The following is a 24,520-nucleotide window of genomic DNA, read 5'->3' on the forward strand; positions in this document are numbered from 1 at the left end:
GTAGTGAGTGTGTGTTGGTAGTGAGTGTGTGTTGGTAGTGGGTGTGTGTTGGTAGTGAGTGTGTGTTGGTAGTGAGTGTGTGTTGGTAGTGAGTGTGTGTTGGTAGTGAGTGTGTGTTGGTAGTGAGTGTGTAGTAGTAGCAGGATAAGTAATAGGTGGGTCATAAGAGAAGACTGCTCCTGGCACCAGACCCACCCTACAGTAAAGCCTTGGATTTCCTCAGACGGCTGGGCTGGGGCAGCTGGGCCAGCCACTGACCGACCACCCCTACCCAGAGTAGCCAGCCTGTCTGTATCCAACACTCAGCATGGGTGGTCCCTAACCTGACCACACTGTACTGTACTACCTCACCAACACACACGCCCAACACTCCCAACACACACTCTCCTCTCCTCTCCTCTCCTCTCCTCTCCTCTCCTCTCCTCTCCCCTCCCCTCCTCTCCTCTCCTCTCCTCTCCTCTCCTCTCCTCTCCTCTCCTCTCCTCTCCTCTCCCCTCCTCTCCTCTCCCCTCCTCTCCTCTCCTCTCCTCTCCTCTCCTCTCCTCTCCTCTCCTCTCCTCTCCTCTCCTCTCCTCTCCTCTCCCCTCCCCTCCCCTCCTCTCCTCTCCTCTCCTCTCCTCTCCTCTCCTCTCCTCTCCTCTCCTCTCCTCTCCCCTCCTCTCCTCTCCCTCCTCTCCTCTCCTCTCCTCCTGCTACCTCTCATGCTGTTTTCTTTCTTTCTTTCAGCAAATATGCCATGTTTATTTATGGTGCCCTCGTTCCATTTTTCTTGGTCTGTGTCTCGTGTGAATACTCTCGCCCCTCCTCCCCCATTTACATGTTTTTCTCCATTTTCCATAATTACTTAGGGGAGAAAAGAACACAATCCACTTTGGAGAGAAAACGCATGGCAATGACCACCACCATACACACTGACATTACTTCAATAAAACCTTCAATCTGAGCTGAGCATAAAACGAGCTATTCTAAGTGCACCTTTATAAATATTTTACTCTTGTTCAAGAAAATTAACAAACATTTAAAGGACTTTAACTGAATATTGTATAAAACAAACTTCTTCTTCCACCAAAAACAGTATCTCCCTTAGCCATCACATTGGCGTGAACAACGTTTTCCCCTCACTAACAATATGCTGTGAACAGTAGCCCCGGTGCTGTCTAAAGGCCTGCCACGTCGCTCAACTGGGATGGTATCATTTCAAAGGCAGCATTTACCAGCCTCTTTCATGTCCCCACCTCCACCCTCCAGGCACTTCTCTCTCTACCAGCAGCAGCATGCTTCATTAGGTGTCGTTACTTTCTCTTCTCTCCATCTTTGTTAATTAGGATGTGATAATTATTCCCCTCCATCTTCACCCCTTCCAATTACCGATGGCCAATTATCATGTAATGTGAATGACGACTGTAAGACAGAAGTGACAGAAGAATGAAGCGAGAGAGAAAGAAGGAAGGAGACAGAGAGAAAGATAAAGGAAGACAGTAAAGTACAAGTGCTAAGCTGTACCAGTGTAATGTCTGTCAGACAGAAACCCATAGAATCCCATGAGATTAGACATGTGGCCTGTGTTGGGGTGTGGCTGGGGAAGGAAAGGCCAGTGAGAGAGTGGAAGGGTGAGGGGAACACATGAACGAGCCACTGACCTGAATCTGCTGCTGGAGGATATTGATTTTGTGCTGCTGCTGCAGAAGCTGCTGCTGTTGTCTGGCAATCTGTAGATAAACACCAGAGAAGAAGAGTCACTACAGTCAGAAACATGGTCCTCTCATCTCAGAGTACAGTACATGCTTATACCACTCAGCCAGGCCGGGGACCGACTATCAACTGACACTAAGGAAAACATGACACTGTAACTGCAGGACAGTATTTGCAAACAAGAAGTCATGGTGATCTGAGCCCCATTACAACATATCACCACCTGCCTAAAGACATGACAAGTCAACAGTGGCCTTCAGCATTAGTCATAGTATAGCAGAGCTGTAGATGATGTGGCCTTGCTGGCCTAGCTTGTTTTCTGGCTATGTGCTTGCATAGGAGGGCTGTGATGGACAGTCTGAGATGGGGAAGCAGAGACGGAGATTGATGTGTTTACAATGGTGGTAACTGGTGTAGGCTGAGCTGGACCGGGCCGGGCTGGGTAGGAGTGTTCTGTCAGACTCCTATCCCTCTCCTCTGAGTGGCACGGCATCTGCCCGCGAGCAGCCCCCATCTATCCCAGCAGCCTCTCTGTCTAACTACACGCTCGCTTCATTGAGCATGACAACCTAGTTTTAAGTGTCATTTAATTTTCATTTTCAAATATAATTACAAAGTGTTCACTGTAAGATATCAGTCGTCTGCAAATGTGTCAGGATTAATTTGTGCTTCTTCACGAGTGTCAACAGTTAATTACTATGTCGTGTCTGGATGGCTAAATGACATTCCAACTCTGGGCAGGTTCTCCTCTTCTCCCCCCACTCTATCCTACCCTTTTCTTCTTCATTGAGGGATAGACAGATCTGCTCTCTCTCATACATGATTGCAAAACATGCAAATATCCTAAATCACTATATAGTTTATTAATATCAACATAGCATACCATGGAACACCCTTCTTCATAATACTGTGATTTCACATATGGAAGAAAACAAAAAAAACAAATTTAGTTTATAGTAAAAGATGATTGAACAATAGCATGATTGAAAGGTATACAGTACTGTACATAACATCCCAGGTAATTGACCTTCACAGTTATTAGCACATGCAGGACTGAAAGCTGTAGGGAGAAGGCTAACTGTAATTGTAGGCTGTAGTCCAGGCTGGTAATTTACTCCTGGCCATTAGGAGGCTTGGTGATAATAAACCCGTCGCCAGTGTGGACAGATCCCGTCCTTATTTCCAACCAGACATTAACACAGTTCATGGGCTGTGCTAATTTGCTGATTTGTACAATATGCCTCATTTGGCTGATTTGTGCCACCCTTCTAACGCAGGGAGAGATTGTTCTAGTAGGGCTCTATTTACAAGATATAGACGACCTCCAGTGTTTAATATCATGTTTAATTCACATAGCCACTAAAATGTGTTAATACAAGTCATAATGACATTTTTCTCAACACACAGCATAAACGTGGGCGAGAGAGCATGACGACACTTACATGAAATACTCAAGCTATTATACTGTAAAATAAAACATATTTTAAATGTAATATTATTTCAAATTCCTACTAAATAATAACACTTTATTGGCATCTTTCAGCAATAAAGTTCCCTGATGAATCAATAGAGGGTTAAGGGATTTTTTAAGCATTTAGTAAAGGGAGGAATATGTGTAAGATGTACAATGACAGGAAAGTGGCGAGAGAGAGACAGAGGGAGAGAGAGAGACAGAGGGAGAGAGAGAGACAGAGGGAGGGAGAGAGACAGAGGGAGAGACAGAGACAGAGACAGACAGAGACAGAGACAGAGACAGAGACAGAGACAGAGACAGAGACAGAGACAGAGACAGAGAGAGAGAGAGAGAGAGAGAGAGAGAGAGAGAGAGAGAGAGAGAGAGAGAGAGAGAGAGAGAGAGAGAGAGAGGGAGCACATAATATGACATTTGAAATGTCTTTATTCTTTTGCAACTTTTGTGAGTGTAATGTTAACTGTTAATTTGTATTGTTTATTTCACTTTTGTTTTGGCAATGTTAACATAGGTAACCCATGCCAATAAAGCCCTTAAATTTAACTGAAATTGAGAGACAGAGACAGACAGAGAGAAAGAGAGATAAAGCCCTTAAATTGAATTGAATTGAGAGAGAGACAGAGAGAGAGACAGAGAGAGAGAGAGAGAGAGAGAGAGAGAGAGAGAGAGAGAGAGAGAGAGAGAGAGAGAGAGAGAGAGAGAGACAGAGACAGAGACAGAGACAGAGACAGAGACAGAGACAGAGACAGAGACAGAGACAGAGACAGAGACAGAGAGATTGATTGATTGATTGATTGATTGAGAGAGAGAGAGAACACACATACACAACCAGTGTGTTCTTACCTGTTCCTGCTGCTGGCGGGCCAGCTCCATTTGCTGCCTCTGTTTCTCCATCTGTGAGGCGGCCAGCTTCTTCTGCTCATCGTGAGCGGCCAGGAGCTGCTCTCTCAGGCTGATCAGCTGAGTGATCATGGTGCTCAGCTGGTGCTCCTTCTCTACCAGGCTCTCTGGAGTACCTGGGGGGGGAACAGGGGTCAGGTGAAAGGTTAGAGGTCAGCAGGGTGATCATGGTTAGGGGTGTCAGGTTGGAGATGAAAATTGATGAAAATAAATGCAGAACATGTTTTATTGTGATATTCTATGAATCTTTTCATATCAACATCTGAAATACTTGGCCATGTCAAAGAAGACTTTAGTGTCTCACGCCAGCCTTGATCTGCCACTGACTGTGGAATGACTTCCTTAACAGTGCTGTGGTCACAGCCCTGAGTTGTCAATTTTAGCTGCTCACAGCTTCACAGAGGGTGAGAAGAGAAAAGGGGCAGGGAGGGATTGTTCCTGGGGAATAAGGAGAGCTATTAGGGGGGGCTGATGGGGGCTGATGGAGGCTGTGGGGGGGCTGATGGGGTGTGGTGGCAGATGAGTGCCAAAGTCACAACATAGCAGCAGACAGCAGCCCGTCACATCCTCCTCGTCTCACTCTTCTTCCTCTGTCACACCACCAACTCATGTAGCGAGATGTTGCCACGGTCTCTAATGACTCACCTCCTCTCTTCCTCCTCTCCCCTCCTCCTCCTTTTCTCTCTAATTAGGGGAGGAGCAGACACAGACAGCTCTCTCTAAGAGGGTCACTGCATGTAGACATCTATAGCTACTCTGCTGCATCCTCTGACAAGTGACAACACATAGCAACACCAACTAGACTGCTGCCCTGAAATACACACAGCTACTGGAAACAAAGTGAGACATTTCCATAAACAAGAGGAGAGAGAGGAGTCATGTTTCTCCTGGGTGATGGATAATTACTAGATCACTAACAGATGCCACGCCTCCTAGACACGCCCACAACACTACGTACCACGGCTGTCCAAAGCTGCTAATTACTGTAAGCAGTTGCAACCCTCTGATTAATAAGAGCGAATGGTTGAGAGCGCTGGGCAAGGACACAATGATGGATGCAGCCCCAGTGAGGATGTGTGTCTCCTCTTCCTCCAGTCACATGTCCTAGTTCAGCGTCCGTGATGGAGAGCATCTCCACCTCACTGCTCTGCTCTGTATCTTCGCCTAATCAATGCTAAGTGATCCTCCCATTGACTTACACAGCCAACATAATTGCCAGTGAGAGGCTGGACAGTAACTCACTCTCCTCTCGCTGCACTCCTGTGTGACAAGCAGAGGTTGGAGCTAGTGCACAATGAGAGAGGGAGAGCGCGCATGAGAGAGAGAGAGAGGGAAAGAGAGAGAGACAGAGAGAGAGAGAGAGAGAGAGACAGAGAGAGAGAGAGAAATAGAGAGACAGAGAGAGACAGAGAGAGACAGAGAGAGAGTGAGAGAGAGAGAGAGAGAGAGAGAGAGAGAGAGAGAGAGAGAGAGAGAGAGAGAGAGAGAGAGAGAGAGAGAGACAGACAGACAGACAGACAGACAGACAGACAGACAGACAGAGAGAGAAGGAGGAGGGGTGGGAGAGGAAAAAGAGAGACTACAGCGGAACAACAGAGAGAGAGACTGAAAGAGAGAAGGATAAAGGACAGATACCAGTACAGTAAAGAGGGATTCAGAGGGAGCTGAATTCTTTCTTTCCTGGGTGTCTTCCTCTATCCTTTGGACACATCTGTCTTGAGTTTCTCCCAGGGCTCCCCGGGGCCCTCTCCACTCCAACTATTTTAATTTGACTAAACACCTGATTTATTTTATCTCTCCGATGAGGAAGGCCATTTGTCTTAATAGGGCCTGTCAACCTCCAGAACCCATTCAGGGCAATTTACTGGCAGCCTTGCCTAGCACTGCTTGCCGCAATGGAAGAGAGCTGCAATTCTCCATTTATCCTCTTCAGAAAAAAGCACCTAAAAGCAGCTATTCACTGAGCCTGTGTGCGGTTTCCCAGGCCTGAATTGACTTCTTATTCACCCGACCACTTGTTGTGAATGACTTATCTGTAAAAATTGTACACTCAACAGCGATTTTGTTCACCTTTGGCTGTGTCCATAAAGGCGCAGCCTTCATAGGTCACCAGTATCTACACGGCAGAAGACAGCGAGTCCAGGGACGGGGGGACGGGGGCGGGAGTGGCAGAGAGAGAGGTACTCTAACAGCAAATCAAACATCTGGACTCAATACTGTCCTGTCAGGATCCAGGCTCTTCTCTGATGTTCAGTCAGAAACCAATGGTAGGATTGCTTGTTAAATGTGTGTGAGTGTGTGAGTGTGTGAGTGTGCGTGTGTGCGTGTATCCTCACTTCCAGGAGCAGGCCAGTGCACGGGGGCCACAGAGGGATCGTGGGCTCTAGCCTGGGGGCCATGTGTGGGGAGTGCAGGTCTGCACAAACACTAACAGAATACTAACAGAGGGCTCATTGTTTTGAAATTGGGCAGCATTGTGGGGACCTCAGGCTGCCCCCTGTACCAAGACAACAGGCTGCCCTCTGTACCAAGACAACAGGCTGCCCTCTGTACCAAGACAACAGGCTGCCCTCTGTACCAAGACAACAGGCTGCCCTCTGTACCAAGACAACATACTGCCCTCTGTACCAAGACAACAGGCTGCCCTCTGTATCAAGACAACAGGCTGTCTCAAGACAACATACTGCTCTCTGTACCAAGACAACAGACTGCTCTCTGTACCAAGACAACAGGCTGCCCTCTGTACCAAGACAACATACTGCTCTCTGTACCAAGACAACAGGCTGCCCTCTGTACCAAGACAACAGACTACCCTCTGTACCAAGACAACAGACTGCCCTCTGTACCAAGACAACAGGCTGCCCTCTATACCAAGACAACAGGCTGCCTTCTGTACCAAGACAACATACTGCCCTCTGTACCAAGACAACATACTGCTCTCTGTACCAAGACAACAGGCTGCCCTCTGTACCAAGACAACAGGCTGCCCTCTGTACCAAGACAACAGGCTGCCCTCTGTACCAAGACAACAGGCTGCCCTCTGTACCAAGACAACAGGCTGCCCTCTGTATCAAGACAACAGACTGCCCTCTGTACCAAGACAACAGGCTGCCCTCTGTACCAAGACAACAGGCTGCCCTCTGTATCAAGACAACAGACTGCCCTCTGTATCAAGACAACAGGCTGTTCTCTGTACCAAGACAAGTTGGTCCGGTATTGTCTTGTCTCTACTGTATTGTCTTGTCTCTACCGCATTGTCTTGTCTCTACTGCATTGTCTTGTCTCTACTGCATTGTCTTGTCTCTACTGTATTGTCTTGTCTCTACCTCATGGTATTGTCTCTACTGTAGTGTCTTGTCTCTACTGTAGTGTCTTGTCTCTACTGTATTGTATTGTCTCTATTGTATTGTATTGTCTCTACTGTATTGTCTTGTCTCTACTGTATTGTATTGTCTCTACTGTATTGTCTTGTCTCTACTGTATTGTATTGTCTCTACTGTATTGTATTGTCTCTACTGTATTGTCTTGTCTCTCTGGAACAGGTTCTAATCTAAATACTTAAACTGAATGTTTCTTACATAAAAATATTTTCAGTAAGTTGATTTGGACAGTGAATCTTGTTTAAACAATTACAATCAGCCAAAATATATTTTTAGAAGACTGTTGGTAAAACATAACATTGAATGCCTAAAATTGATTTGACATCAGATGATCTAAGTGTGACTTGACCTGAGCAATGTCTTCCCTGTACATCAGCATACCCACATCGGACTACATATGTCTTTTGTTGGCCTGGTTTCGTGTAAAAATCCTTTCCCTCCTGTTCTAAATTATGGATCAGCTTTAAAATGCAGATACAACTTTTATTGGGCGGTGCAGTATAGGACAGCGGCGGTGTTTGTCTGACCGGCCTGCTGACAAAGAGGCCGTTTCCTGCATATTGCATGGCTCTTAACAGCGGTGGGGCCAAGCCAGCCCGTTAACATGTCTCCTCACATCCCGTTTGCAGCGGGAGATGGACAGCCGAGGGATGCCTCCTCAGTACATGAAGCAGCCTGGTTCCCCACTTCTAATGTGTTGTGACAATCTGGGAGCGCTTCCTCATTCTCCCACCCTGCCTCAGGCTGCTGGGGCTGGATCAGGCTGCTTCCCCTGGCTGGGAATGGGTCAGAAGGACAATAGCAGCCTGCAACAGGAGCCAGTCTGGCCCAGGATGTCCCTTGAGCGGGCAGGTTGGAGGGTGGGCAGGTGATCCCGTGCTCTCCCCTCTCCCCTCATTCTCATGGAGAACATGCCAGACTGACACTCTGGAGGAGACAGACAGCAAAGTCTTGTTGTTCACCACCTCATTCAGCATTCACCTTTTCGGATGCCCGCCTCTTTTAAACGTCACAAAGTAGGGCAGAAAACATCAACCAAACGAGCGACTAAATAAATGATAAGAGAAAAACAAGCGAGCCATGGTTGCTGGGAGGGGAGTCGGGCCTTGGAGTCTGTGGATAAAAGGAACTTTGTAGGGGTGCGATTTGTTCTGTCCAATACCCACATCTCCCTCTCTTGGCCCCCTTCGCTTTCTTCTAATCAAGCAGTCTCTAATTTGGGTTCCAAGTCCAGCACCAGGGAAAAGAAGGAGGCTTGTTACTTTGAAGAGTCCCTGGTGAGTAACGCAGATAAAAGATTCAGGCACAAAAAAGGAGAAAAGGAACGGGGGTGAAAAAGAGAAAGAAATCACAAGGCACCCTATTCTGTCCCTTCCTTTGGTTAGGACAGCTGAGCCATTATGACCCAATCTGAATGCCTTTTTTTACACCAGAACACTGCAATTTCTTTGTCCCTCCATCAGTCAGCTATTGTGGATCCTCCCATATGCTGCCAGTCCATCCTAAGTAAATGAAGACTTGTCTAAATGCTGCAATTGTTCCGGGCTGTGTCCGGACACACACTGCACATAGCTAGCATGCCTGGCGTGCTGAAGGCAGGAGCTGTTCTGTGCTGCTCATCCACATGAGAAAAGGTAACACCGCTGGCTGAATGCACTGCACACACACACACACACACACACACACACACACACACACACACACACACACACACACACACACACACACACACACACACACACACACACACACACACACACATACAGTACACACACACACACACACACACACACACACACACACACACACACACACACACACACACACACACACACACACACACACACACACATACAGTACACACACACACAGTACACACACACACACACACACACACACACACACACACACACACACACACACACACACACACACACACACACACACACACACACACACACACACACACACACACACACACACACACACACACACACACACACACACACATACAGTACACACAGGGTGATGATTCGGTAGCGCTGGTGTGTTCAGTGCAATACAATTTGTAACACTAGTATGAACTCAGTAGTCCTCTGACCCCATGTTCATGTCTTCTAAAGAAGAAGAAAATACAAAGATACAATTGAATTACTGCTAATGGAATCTAGTACTGCTTCCTGTAGCCTTGCAATGAAAGAATTTTTCGGGGCAAAGACCTTGCTCCAAAAGCAATTAAATCCTCATTTTGAATCAACACAAACACACGTTTGCACATACAAACACAAACAAATACACACAACAACAGAATGTTTACCAGTAAAAATCATGGTGCGGATGACTATGCCTTTCAAATACCATTCATATATTAATGTTGTCAGTAAATCTACATTAATATTATACATTGTGACTGATAAACAAAATCTTTGTCTTGTGTAGCCTAAATAATCCATAGCATAAAACAGCTGGCTATGAGCCTGCTAAGCAAGCACAACCAGAGACAACAAAAGGGTATTTGACGAGCTACAGAGATTTGACTTAAGCTGAACTATGTTTTAGGCTTGTATATACGCTTGTTCAGAAACGCTCTAAGGCCATATGTGTTTCAAGTAAAAACGGTATCAAAGTATCTGGGGGCCCTAGTCAGAACGAACAGAGACAATATGAGTAGCAGCTGTTTTACCTGGCCTGCTGCCTCTGTGATGATATAAAACTGTTCATCCTGCCAATAAACCATCATTAACAAGCATGAGTAAGGACTCACCAACATGTCAGGCTATGGCAGCCTGGACTATCAATCCTCACAGCCTTAGATACTGGACTACATAGCCATGAATTTCCCATGGAGAGTTATCCATCAGCAGGGAACTGCTAGAAACAGACACCCTCTAAAAACACTGGGAAGTGTTTATTATGCTGATGTTAGTATACTGTACTAAACTCATTTGGTTGCTGTGTGTGTGTTAATTCTATATCCCTATATAGACATCATTTCTGCATCTATAGCAACGTCTCCCCAAGTGTTTAACATATATTTTCTAAATATTTCTCAAAAAATGTTTTGATTGACACGCCAAGTGGTTAATAATAAAAGCGTACTTCATCGGCCTGACGTTCACACTGAACATTAACGCGGGCTAATAATATAACGACGGAAGAGGCATGCCTCTTCAGTGTAATTATGCTAATGTGAAAGCCTCAGCACTCCACTGTGTATCAATGGCATCGGACGAGGTACTTCATCAGAGCTCGACGATAGCAGCCTTACAGACCTGAACAGATAAGACTGAACACTGATAACAGACTGCTATCTTCCCAGAGGGAACTATTATCCCACCCAGAGACGAGACAGTTCAGTCTGTGTTTTCAATAGGAACCATTATCAAAGCAGAGGATGAACTGTAATAAAACTGATCTGTAGAGCGCTGACCACACTGGGAAGTCATGTGACAAAGCTTGAAGCACACAACGAGGTACACTAGATTTTCTCCATCATCCAGTCATCCCTCATGACATGTATGGTAATGACCTCTCCTGCTTTCATGTAAGGAGAAGCACTTCTAGTCCAGGTTTATTATAAAATGATACAAACACTGATCAACTTTCAGGGCCTCCCTCCCTCACATCAGAGTTGTCTAGAGAACAACAAAAGGAGCTCTCTGTCTGAACAATGGTCAGGAAAACCTTGGAACGGAAGGGAATGTGTGGTTTCTTGCATTGAACCAATTCACTGGTCTTGGCTATAACTTCATGCATCTACACTGGTTTATTTAGAACCATAATATGAGGGATTGCATCTCATGTTCTTTTCTTTCACAAATGTTGTCCTTGATTTCTAAAGATGTTGACTGTGTGTGTGTGTGTGTGTGTGTGTGTGTGTGTGTGTGTGTGTGTGTGTGTGTGTGTGTGTGTGTGTGTGTGTGTGTGTGTGTGTGTGTGTGTGTGTGTGTGTGTGTGTGTGTGTGTGTGTGTGTGTGTGTGTGTGTGTATGTACGTGTGTGTGCGCGTGTGTGTGTGTATTAGAGGTCAACCGATTAATCGGCATGGCTTTCATTACAATCGGTAACCAGCCTTTTTTGGATGCCGATTATGGCCGATCACATTGCAATCCACGAGGAGTCTGGGTGGCAGGCTGACCACCTGTTACGCGAGTGCCACATCAAAAGGACCTTGAGGCTGCAAGGACCCAAGGTAAGTTGCTAGCTAGCATTAAACTTTTCTTATAAAATACAATCAATCTTCACATAATCACTAGTTAACTACACGTTGCTTATAATCAATGCAGTGCCTGTTAATTTATCATCGAATCACAGCCTACTTCAACTTCGCCAAACGGGTGATGATTTAACAAAAGCGCATTCGCAAAAAAGCACAATCGTTGCACAAATGTACCTAACCATAAACATCAATGCCTTTCTTAAAATCAATACACAAGTATTTTTTTTAAACCTGCATTTAGTTAAAAGTTAAAATAAATTAATGTTAGCAGGCAATATTAACCAGCAGGCAATATTAACTTACATAAATATGACATAACATTGAAGGTTGTGCAATGTAACAGCAATATGTAGACGGGTTGCCACCCGTTTGATAAAATACGGAACGGTTCCGTATTTCACTGAAAGAATAAATGTTAGTTTCCGGATTTGACCATATTAATGACCAAAGGCTCATATTTCTGTGTGTTTATTATATTATAATTAAGTATATGATTTGGTATTTGATAGACAGTCTGAGTGGTGGTAGGCAGCAGCAGGCTCATAAGCATTCATGCAAACAGCATTTTACTGCATTTGCCAGCAGCTCTTAGCAATGCTGGGATGCACAGCGCTGTTTATGACTTCAAGCCTATCAACTCCCGAGATTAGGCTGGCAATACTAAAGTACCTATTAGAACATCCAATAGTCAAAGGTATATGAAATACAAATGGTATAGAGAGAAATAGTCCTATAATTCCTATAATAACTACAACCTAAAACTTCTTAACTGGGAATATTGAAGACTCATGTTAAAAGGAACCACCAGCTTTCATATGTTCTCATGTTCTGAGCAAGGAACTTAAACGTTAGCTTTTTTACATGGCACATATTGCACTTTTACTTTCTTCTCCAACACTTTGTTTTTGCATTATTTAAACCAAATTGAACATGTTTCATTATTTATTTGAGGCTAAATTGATTTTATTTATGTATTATATTAAGTTAAAATAAAAGTGTTAATTTTTCATTCAGTATTGTTGTAATTGTAATTTATTACAAATATATATATAAAAATCGACAGATTAATCGGTATCGGCTTTTTTTGGTCCTCCAATAATCGGTATCGGTATCGGCGTTGGAAAATCATAATCGGCCGAACTCTAGTGTGTATGTGCACGTGTGTGTGTATGTGCGTGCGTGCGTATGTGCGCGTGTGTGTGTGTGTATGTGTGTGTTGTGTCTCCGTGGCTGGTGGTAGATCAGCAGAGTGGCTCCGGAGCCGCAGCACTAGAGCAGCTGTAGGGGGAAATCCAGCGTGACATGTACTAACCCGGCCCAGCCATAGCAGCCAGTGCTTAAGCAGCATTACATGGCAGTGAGGATGTCATTTACTTTGCGGCCGGGAGACTGATAAATATTCCATTTACTACACTTCTATAAGTGAGAGAGGTGTATATTTGTCAAACGTTAAAATAAGGATTGCTGGTGATTCCTGGTAGTAACTTAAGATATAAATTGATTATTGCATTCTAAATAAACGGGATACCTGTGTGTCTGTCAACCAAGAAAGAAGCTAATTATTTGTAGTAATAGTAAATATAATTTGGTAAATTAAATGTAAACACACTGAAATTAGGAAGTAAAATTTAAACATGATTTTAAGTGTCAAATGTATTAAAGTATGAAATGTGCAGCCAGTCATCCAGAGGCCCTGTCTGGTCAGGGAACCATCCCCATGCCTGGTTCCATGGCACAGGGCTTCTGCCCACACCGACACCAGCAGAGGCTGACCCAGACACCACCAAACCCACTCCTGTCTGCCTGTCTCCTCTCAAAACACAGAGCCAGGAGGGAAAAAGAGAGAGTGGACACAGACAGACAGACAGACAGACAGACAGACAGACAGACAGACAGACAGACAGACAGACAGACAGACAGACAGACACACACACGTGTTCCTTTCTGCAGCCGACACCACAAGCTAAATTCCTCAATTCATTAAGGGAGAAAAACAGAGGGCATTAGGCCCATACATTCATTTCGCAAATGCAGTCTGAAGAATAATGATTTACGGTGTCTCATATTTCACCTGGGTACACAGGGCCAACAGAAGACTATTGAAGTGTTGGGAGAAAAATGCAAACTGTGGCACTTTTGAATTGGAGGAATTGGAAGGATATTTCAGTGTGTGATGGGTTGAGGTGGTCCCTCCCTCTGCTCTAAATAGAGGTTACATTATCAAACATACACAGCTCTCTCCTCAAAATACACATAGCTGTATAACACAGATTCACTAGGTCATTTAGTCTTCGTGATAATCACGTTTACCACCTTACATTCAATTCCACTAAGAAGCAATTTATAATATTTTGAGAGAGATTTTTGAATGTTTATGCGCTGTTTATTAGTGACATTTTTAGTTTTTACTGCACATGGCCATGTGTGAGTATTTTGAAACAGGGTGGTATTTTAGAGCTGGAAACTAGAGGTAAAGGATTTATATTGACAGGGTTTCACAAAGAAAGTAGGTGAAAGAAACATGAAATGACAATGTTTTCCTGTGCCGATAAAAATCTGCTCCCACTTGTGGTTCCGCGTGTATTTACAGATATAGTGTGGAATCTCCATTGGCATTCGCTCTAGACTTTATTAGAGCCATTAAGAATGAAGCTGAATGTTAAATATAATAATCATGTTTTGAAGTAAACCCAGCTGGCTGAACAACCCCAGCTCTGTGTCCACACAGTAGTCCTCTCTCGGGATGGGAGAAGCAAGGGCAGGTAGGAGCAGCATCAAATCAGTCTCGGCTGCGGCACTACCCGGCCCCGCTCCTCGCTCTCCCCTTAAAGAGCTTCTACTTATCTGTCTGCCACAGGACTGTCAATGTGCACCCCGCCACTGTCATGTAGACAGCATTCACAAATTGATTATGAAAGTGCAAGAGGCTTGATTTTCGTTTATATAGAATTCAAGCTGCCATTTTAACGCAAATGTACAATGCTTAGCTTCATTTTTTATCAAACCTTCCGAGAAAATGAATGCAGTTTGTGTTCCAATTGAACTACCACATTTTTTTCTTCAGTTGAATAAATGCTTTGCAGTTTTTTCGGGGAGCTGTCGGACACTGGATGGCTACAGGGAAAGTTAAACAGTCCTGCAGTGTGTTGGTCTCAAAGGCCCTGATTGAGTATAAATGAAAGCCACACTGTACAGGGAGAGCTTATTTGACCAAGCCTTTCCCCCATAAACCTGCATTCACATTCCAATGGAATTTACATTAAATACATGCACATCACCTGAATTCTTCAACTGACATATGTTAGGCACGGAGTGAGGCTAGCTAAAATCACTCTGGTTTCCGTCCAAAATATCAGCCTAAAACACAAAAAGAGTAAATGTTTTATTGTATAAAGGAGGGTAGGGCTTGTAATGATTCAATTAAATCAAACAACCACAATAGGCACCTCCCATCATTGACCATTTAAAAAACAATTTACAAACATAAACAGTACAGCCAGAATAAAGGACAGGAGTACTGGAACATACTATAGTGTAGGAGATCTCTCTGCCGTTGTGGCACAGCTTCTACAGAAAGAGATTCTCTTTGAAGGACCATAATTAAAACAGCCTCATGTCTGAGCAGCCATGTCCCAGGTCTCTCTCTCTATCTTTCTCTGTGCTCTCTCTCTCCTCTCCCTCTCTGCTCTATCTCCCTCCCTCCCTCCCTCCCTCCCTCCCTCCCTCCCTCCCTCCCTCCCTCCCTCCCTCCCTCCCTCCCTCCCTCCCTCTCACTCTTTCCCCCCACCCCCCCACACCTCCCTCTCTTGCTCTGTGGTTTTGTTCAGGAGATCTCATCTCCCTTCTCACCGTTCCTCATGATTGACAGCTAAGCTCAGGTATGAAAACAAATCGGCTTGTGAAAAGCAATCCACCACTAATACTCCTTCACAAACCGTTCCCTCCCTCTCTCTTCCTGCAGCTGTTAATCTCTCACAGCTTAAAGGACAAGGCTGATAAACATCTGACATCATTACACCCAAATCATTCTATTCTCTATGTCTCTGTTAAGCATACTTCCTATCCTGTATTGATGGAAACAGCTCAAACTGTCTCCATTTTACTGGAAGTACCAGTATCAGTTTAACCACAGACCCATTCTAGCGCAGGAAACCACATGACAATACACTAGAACTATGTACGTGAGGCACTAAATGCTTGGTTGCGTTGAACTGGGTGTAAGATAAAGGAAAGCCAACCTCAGATGTTTTGATACCATTGTTTTGTTTACTGTACTTTGTGTTTTACCCCAAGAGCATAATGTAGTCTGGGCATGTTTGAACACAACTGCATAGTGTAAAAGAATGCAGTTCTATTCATTGGTGAAGTGAAGCCTTTGGTCAAATTCTGTTCCACCTATTGTCTTCTCCTGTGTGATAATTCTACTGCGAGTCTTAACCCAGCAGATTCCTCTTGCGACTACAACAATACGACAAGGTGCCATCCATGACAGGTTCATAAGGTGGAAAATATGGAAAGCAGTTGAGCAATAACTAAAGAGACTTTTAGATTCTCTACCGCTAATTCAGGCAGCCTTGTGAGGAAAAAAACATACAAATTACCAGTCTTTCGGTTCAAAAGGGACAGAATTTTATATTTCATTTATTTATCTTTGAACATCAAAAGCAATCTTTTGTAACAACGGAACAATGCCACAAAGGATGTAGTCTAGGTATGTACTACATCCTTTGTACAATGCCATTGGTTCCGGATTCAATGTCCGCTGATTCAATGTCCGCTGAGTAGAGAAGGAGTATCAAGGCCACTGTGGCAGTAGGTAGCTTTTACGGATGTTAGCCTTTATCCAGCACTGTCCTCCGTTAACTTAAACCTACAGGCATGCTTACCCTTTGTATTGATTTTAACCTAACAATTAATACAGCCTCTGATTCATCATAACACTTTAGATCGTAATCAGAAGGTGTTTTCTGCTTGGTGCCTTTGTTTGTGTTTTAATTAGGAGGACCTTGTGTGTCTCCAACCCTGGGCTTCTTTTTAATTGCCAGTATTTACATCAGGCAGACTTCAAACGCAGAAAGAGACATTTGTAAGGGGGAGCACAAAGCAGTCCTTTGAAATGTCTACAGTCATATGAAATGGCAGGCTAATTAAAAACCTTAGACAGCCTACCGGTGTGATATGAAAAGTAGTTATATTTCTAAGTCTAGTGTTCACTGTGTCTCCCTGCATGTGAGTCAACAAAGGCCACAGTGGGCATTATCAGGCTCCCGCACTACCTGTTTACACCGCTGTGGAATAACCTCACCCTTACCATTTATCAAACAGAAAAATGCCCTGTAATTTAAATAGATCTGCTTTCAAAAGGCTAAATCATTTTAAACATTTGTTCCACTGCACTTTGATCTACAGGGTCAGCTACAATGAATCTGGTTTACCAAGATATGATTTATATTTCAGCTCATTAAGGTTATTGACCATGAATATACTTATTACAACATGCAATAGTTATTGTCTTCCCCGGCACACAGAGAAAATGTCATCCCATAATTAAAACCAAGGACAAATATTATTTATGATTGCCAACCATATGATAAAAAGAGCTATTAAAGTAGGAGTACATCATAAAGAACTGCTAAACATGTCCAGTGCACGCGCTAGCAGAATGCTACTTTCACATGTCTTTGAATAGTTCTGATGATTACAATGGTGCATGATGAGCAGAGCAGCATCGTCTCTGTTTAGCTAAAATGACATGGATATATAGATATGAGTATATTCATGTAAATATTAATAATACAATCATTAATATACACCATTTTGTGTTGTGAGGTACAGACTTGAGAGTATGGGCGTTGGCAGGGAAGCGAGTGATAGAGAAAAGAAGGAAAGGTAGAGAGAGAGAGAGAGAGAGAGAGAGAGAGAGAGAGAGAGAGAGAGAGAGAGAGAGAGAGAGAGAGAGAGAGAGAGAGAGAGAGAGAGAGAGAGAGCTGGAGCCTGGTGTTATCAGACAGCTGGTATTGTGCCTTCCTCTCCGCTAGCTACATAAACACCTTTTTAGTAACAGTCAGTGCTAAGAACTGGACCTGCAAAAAACCCAGCTGCCTGCCCAGGCCCACCTTCCCCGCGCATAAATACAGATTTGGAGGGAGAGCTGGGCTGTGCAGGGCTGTGCAGGGCGTTCACTACCAGAATCAAGGCAGAATTCCTTTTAGATGTGAGAGACCTAGAAGAGAGATGGCTCTCCTCGTCTCTGCACTTTCCTTTCTCTCTCTTCTTTCCCCTCTCTTCTCTCTCGACATGAACACACTGCATGAGTAGGAAGCAGTGTCTCTAGTCTTATAGTTTTATATAGCAGACATACGGACAACAGCCTCGTCTCTAACAGTAAACCACAGACACAAACAAAATGACAGACTGGGAAATGGGGTTGGAATTTAAAGAGAGGGCTCTGGACAGAGGCATTTTGACATAACAGATAAGGAAAGTGCAGAAAATAACTAGGGAAGGCAGCCAAGAGCTTTTGTCTAATTTCAGAGTGCAAGCCTGTTTCTTAGATTATGTATAGATTATGTATGTCTGATAGGAATAGGAGGATTTATTAATCTCACTTTAAGACAATCTTTACAAGAGAGCGCTGCGGTTGTGAGTGACCTCATCATCAAGCTTACCTTTGACTTCTCCCAGAAGATCACTAGTGTCGAGCCTGTCCATCTTCTCTTTCCAGTCTTTTGACAGAAGTGTTTCCATGCAACTGGATTCTGAAAGACATGGGAAAGAAAAGAGACCTTTTAAAATGCTTTCATTTTAAAATTCACTTCTCCAACGGATTTCTTTCAGGAAAGGGTACGTCAAATCCAAATTAGATTTTTATGTATTTTGATTTTTACGATAATATTTTGAAGGTTCCAATTTCATTCATATAATTTCAGTTTGAATTGAATTACTGGTATTTGTATAACAATGAAAAAGAGCCTGAACTTTTTCTTCTCATAACAACATGGAGGTGGAGGAAATATCTTTCTGAAGAGAGGTGCTTTCTCTGTTGTCATTCACATGCCAAAAGTGTCCGTTTCTCACGCATGCCTCAGCACTCCAGTAATACTAACACAACTAACACACCCATCAACACTCCTTGTCAAATCTAGCTGTGTATGTTAACACACACATACACACTAAAGGTGTCTTGTCCCCAACGGTCAAAATAAAATATTGACAGCTTCTTGGTTAAAACAAGACAATGTCACTTGTCATTCAGACGGAATATTATTAATTACAACTAAAAACCATTCACTTCTTTCCCAACTGTATAGCTCTAATTACTGATGGTAGATTAAAACACATTCACTCTTGAGCACCCATTGAAGACGGTAAAAGGTGAGACAGATAGATGGGGTGAGAGAGGGGGGAGACAGACAGTATAGCCATGGTAAGGGCAGAGACAGTGCAGAGACATTAAGAAGGAGGTAAGGGGTGAGACAGGGTGTGTCCGAGCGTTCTCACAGCCGCCAGTGATGAAAACAATTAACATTTGTCCGGCTGACAATGAATCAGTGGAGGAATGGCTGGAATCTGCCATGCTGTCGCTGTGGTAGCTGATAAAGAACACACTGCTGGCCCAGCCGACCCGGGCCTCGCTGATCCCCGCACTGCGCAGAGGTCAGCCTGTTCCCATCAAACACCACCCACCCCCCTCTCTCCTCCTATCCCCTCCACCCTCCCCAAGTCAAACTGCAGGCTCCCAGGCACGCTGCCCGCCGTCTGAACTGCACTAAGACAGCCAGGCCACTATACCAAGATCCAGGATGTGCACTGAGCAGGGCCCTGCTGTCTGTCTGTCTGTCTGTCTGTCTGTCTGTCTGTCTGTCTGTCTGTCTCCTACTCACAAAGTGGTGCTGCCACCGTGGACTTACCCATGAGAGCAGTCCTAGATCTCCTCTCATACCTTCATACTGCTGGTTAAGGCTTGATGGATAGTTAAGAGTGCATGTCAGCTGTTCCGGAATGATGTCTACTCTCTAGTAAATATAGAACCATGCTGCTGCTGTTTCTAAGTCGGGCTCCGTGTTAACTGACATGACTGTTCCTGAAAACAGGAGCCCTAAACAGATTGTCTTCAAGTGTCATGTTGCCTGAAGATGACATCATGGAGTGTAAGACAGGGTTTGTTCACTCTGAAAGGGAGTAAAGGGCAAACAGCAAAAGCAGACATTGTTGCAGTTCACAGAAAGCCCTGGGGCTCCATCAGGAATGGCTTAACCACTCTCCTGACAATGGCTCATTTGTGGTCTCCTTCTGCCAACTAAAGGGTACAATTCATAAGAACATACTTCTGGATGCCTTCAGGGATTGTCTTAGTGATTTGTGTTTTCAGTTTATTGTAGTCATCATGTGCTCTGGAGGCAGTGGAACGTACAGACTACAATTATCATCTAGATCAAGATCTGTTGTGTAAAGATGTAGCATTATACAATACATTTGATATTTAATTTGATTGTTCATGTTTCAGATATATTAACTTACATTATACTATACAAAATAGGAGACATGCGAGAGAGAGCGAGAGATGAGAGAGAGAGATCCTAAATGGTTTGGATCATTCTCCCATTATTATCCTCTCTCTTCCTCTTACTGAGGAAGAGAAAGGATTTAGAAAGTAAACAGTTTAGAAAGTACACAGCTGATGATTCCTTTTATCCGGGTGTAATGTCCTCACCCTTCACTTCCACAATCCAAACATGATACCTCACTATGAAAACATATCGAGTTCAGAGGGACTGGGAGGCTGGGAGTAATAGGGGCTCAATGGTTAGCCTGCCTCTGTTTAACGTTGGCTTTCAAAAAGATCAAGCGGAGTGGCCATTTTGTTTGATTGTCCACTTCCTCCGTGGCAGAGAGGCCAACAGGACATCACAGGCTCAGGTCATTATAACATTACTTCTGCTTTATTGACTTTCCAATCCCCAACTCACAGTTTGTCCCCTTGACCCGGGATGAGAGAGGAGCAGTGTGTGTGTGTGTGTGTGTGTGTGTGTGTGTGTGTGTGTGTGTGTGTGTGTGTGTGTGTGTGTGTGTGTGTGTGTGTGTGTGTGTGTGTGTGTGTGTGTGTGTGTGTGTGTGTGTGTGTGTGTGTGTGTGTTGACTCCCTGCTTCCCCGCCTGGCAGTGGAATCACAGACACACAGGGGTTGAGGGCAGGGGGAGTGACTGAGCCCCGCTCCTCTTCCATGGGCCTCACCCCTGGGTGAGCAAGCTTCCTCTCCCTCCCGGACTTATCCCCATCAACACACTCCCCCAGATAACAGCCCTCCCTCAGTACAGATACACAACAACAGCAATACACTCCCCCAGATAACAGCCCTCCTTCAGTACAGATACACAACAACATCAACACACTCCTCTACCGACTCAGGCAGAAATGTTTTATTTTACAGCACTGTGAAAGGGTTGTAAATTCACAAACACACAATCACAAATTCACAAACTCATGTTAATATATACACACTTGCTTTCACACAAACCCACACACAGATGTATGTACATACACACACATCACCACAGATGTATGTACATACACACACATCACCACAGATGTATGTACATACACACACATCACCACAGATGCTGCTCCCGCACTTGATCATTAAGGAATGCACCAACTGTTGTAGATAATATGGTGCCAGCTCCCATTCTACTCCACCCCTCCCACTTTCCCTCCTCCTCCTTCTCCTCCTCCTCCCCTGAAAGTGGCCGCTCCCTGACTCCTCCATACTGCACCTCCATCCCCAACCCTGGGCCAGACACAGCCTGCCAAGCCCTCACACAAGACAGCCTACAGCTGGAATGTGCAAGAGAGAGAGCCTGCCTGCCTGCCTGCCTGCTTGCCTGCGCTTTCTCTTTTCCACCTGGGAGAGTGAATAATGGCCTGGATTAGTGTATAAAATAACTTAGAAACACCTTTCAATGCTCCAACAGCTTAGAACCAAATAGGCATACCCAAATGAAAATATTGCTGCTATAATTTTCATGCAGGCATACTTTAGGAAAACACACACAAAATGGCTCAGCCGTCTGGCTTATTTCACAGCAGTCTTAGAAAGGCTAAACCATTTTTAGAGGAATTTAGATTAATAGTAGTGTGTGTGTGTGTGTGTGTGTGTGTGTGTGTGTGTGTGTGTGTGTGTGTGTGTGTGTGTGTGTGTGTGTGTGTGTGTGTGTGTGTGTGCTGTTTTAATTTCTCAAATTCCTGTCCGTCTTCTTTTGGGAGATTAAACATGCCAATGGAAACACTGCTTTATCAGAATAATAGTTAGTGTCATATTAAGATGTGAGCAGTAGGTGCACAGTGTTCATTTTTAGACAGAGCTTGTAACAAATCATACAACTATCACACCTCATTGGTCTTGTAATCAAAACCAGATATGTTTCATAGGAAAAGGTAGTACAGTGATCCCTCGCCACTTCGCGGTTCACTTATCGCGGATTCGCTATTTCGCGGATTTTCATAATGCATTTTTTATTTTTTTTTGGTGCATTGTGCTCTGCATTCTGATTCGCTAAAAACTCACTCCCGCTTCTTGTATCAAAACATGCTACGAATTGTGCTATCATTTTGTCGTCTCGTGCAGTTATGTGTACGTACATAAAACAGCTTGGCAAATTTACATTAAGTTGGCCAAATTATCTTGTAATTTCGAACATCTCCTAAACCCATAATGTCGACGAAACGGCCTACACGTGAGTCACTGTATTTGTATACATGTAATAGTTGCTAATTGTAAAAAAAAAAAAAGTTTTCTATTTCGCGGATTTCACTTATCGCGGGTCATTTTCGGAACGTAACCCCCGCGATAAACGAGGGATTACTGTATATTCAAATCCAGGTGATTTATATTGAAGATCTTAAAACCAACACAATGCATATATTGTATGTTGCATTGTGGCTGACAATATCAGTGGGTTTTTGTCTATCTTTGTGGGGATAGAGATACCAAAGTCCTCAGAAAGTGGAATTATGTAGTTGGCTTGTCATTGAAAAACGCTTAAATGAAGATAAATGAAGAGTCCCATTGAGCTTATTTTCTATTTTCCTAAGGGGTACTCTTAAAATATCTCCCTCTCTCTTTCTCCCTCTTTTCCTCCCTCTCTTTCTCCCTCTCTCCTCTGAGATAAAATGCTGTGCAGCTCTGGAGCCCATTGAGACAGGATGAGAATGGAATGAAAACAATAGCTCTTATCAGAATCTTATTTACATTTTCCCAGCGTCCCCACGGCAGACAGCTCAGCTTGTCACTGAGCCCGGCCGGCCCCACTGGACCCGTACCAACTTCCTCAGTCCTCCGGCCCCGCCGATACCACAGGCCCCTGGGGACCCTCGCCTGGCAGCAACCCCCACTGCTCTGCCACTAGCACAGATAGCAACATACGAGACCAGAATGTTTCCGGAATGTGTTCCCCTGGAGGAGGAAGTGGGGAGCGGGCCCAGCCCCCTAAGACTGTCTGTTCTTCCTCATTGTGTGTTCTCTAGGGCTTTACGGAGCTGGATACAGGCCCCGCCCCGTCTCCACTTCTTCCAAGTTTCTTGCTCATTTCCTAGCGGCACCCATGTTGCAATGTAAAGCTTGCCAATGACCTGATACTGCCAACTACAATATGTTTCTATCTACTATCTCCATTGTGATCTGGTACACAGCTTGTTCATGCAGCTATCCTGTAATCTGTCTGATGTGGGTGAAAAGGCAGAGGGATTGAGACACCTAGAGCAAAGATGAGCTGACTACATTAGACTTAGTCTTTCACTACATTCAAACAGGAACTAATGGTGCTCATAAATCTGAACAAAGGGATATTTCTGGGCTAGTGTTTGGTATAAACAGGGCTTTCAGCACCTGGCACTGAGCACTGCCAGAATCCCATGTTGAACAGAAACCACAACAGTGTAACCCTAAGAGGCAGGTAAGCACTGCTGACAATCTTACCTCCAGCCTCTTTAGAAGATCAAATAAATAAAAGCTCATCTCTCTGTCTCTCTCAAACATTTTAAAGCAACCGTTTATAAAGCTGAATTAGTGTTTTATTGAGCATGTTGTAATAAGTTACTGTTAATAAAGTGAGTGCAAGCTGGTCATAAAGACTTCTGCATGTGCCAAGCTGAGGGAGAGTTGTTAACTAATGTATTGTTTTATTGCGGCCCTAAACAGAGTGGTTCAATCAGAGTGTCATCGGATGCACCGCACGGTTAAGTTCAAATCACCAAGAGGAAAACACAGACGCCACAAATAAATACACTAACTAGCAAATCAAACCTTGTCAATTTGGATTTGAAATGGTCCGTAAAAATAATATCTTAATGATTCATGATTCATGTTGTTATCTACTTGGGAAATGACTTTAACGATTGGCATTGGGGTATCAACCAAGAACACATTAAATAAAGCCACGTGAGGCACATTAAATAGGCAACCTCGTGTCTCATATCTTCGGTGTGTTTTATCATACAGTCGGAAGGATAGACAGAGTGAGTTGTACCCATAGGTCTTTTCCCAGGCATCATGAGACTGTGTTTTCCTCCCTGCGGGGGCAGTAGTCTCTGGGTGTCCTCCTGTCTGTCTCTCTGTCTCTCAGTGGGCCATGCCCGGTGGCCCTATGCCAACACATCTGTCCCTCCCTCCCTCCCTCCGCTCCGTGCCCTCACCACCCTGCCTGCCTGCAGCCTGCGGCCCACTCACTCACTCACACGCCTATTGTAATCCCTCAACAGGAAGAAGCGATTCCCCTCATCAATCCTCCTCAACACTGAGACCCACACAGGACAGAGAGAGAGATCCTGAAGGATGACAACACAACCCTGACCCGGCCAGGAA

At 44.3% G+C, this 24,520-nt stretch overlaps 1 protein-coding gene across 13 annotated transcripts in view; it reads right to left on the reverse strand.

Annotated features, from left to right (window-relative positions):
• Positions 1–18,414, reverse strand: part of LOC139575894 (transcription factor SOX-6-like) — a 91,563-nt gene extending 73,149 nt beyond the window's left edge. For 7 of the 13 annotated variants that reach the window (XM_071401311.1, XM_071401313.1, XM_071401312.1 and 4 more), the window contains exons 1-4: positions 18,330–18,414; positions 4,007–4,179; positions 2,576–2,599; positions 1,641–1,709 (exon numbers count right to left, since the gene is read on the reverse strand). In XM_071401311.1, coding sequence (XP_071257412.1) covers positions 1,641–1,709; positions 2,576–2,599; positions 4,007–4,179; positions 18,330–18,408 — 345 coding nt within the window. In that variant the 5' untranslated portion in view covers positions 18,409–18,414. The remainder of the gene's footprint in view (positions 1–1,640; positions 1,710–2,575; positions 2,600–4,006; positions 4,180–18,329) is intronic. The other 6 variants (XM_071401320.1, XM_071401323.1, XM_071401316.1 and 3 more) reach the window with 1 other exon arrangement.
• Between the last annotated feature and the right edge of the window lie 6,106 nt (positions 18,415–24,520).

Source organism: Salvelinus alpinus, chromosome 5 (assembly GCF_045679555.1).
Source record: "Salvelinus alpinus chromosome 5, SLU_Salpinus.1, whole genome shotgun sequence".
Taxonomy (NCBI): domain Eukaryota; kingdom Metazoa; phylum Chordata; class Actinopteri; order Salmoniformes; family Salmonidae; genus Salvelinus; species Salvelinus alpinus.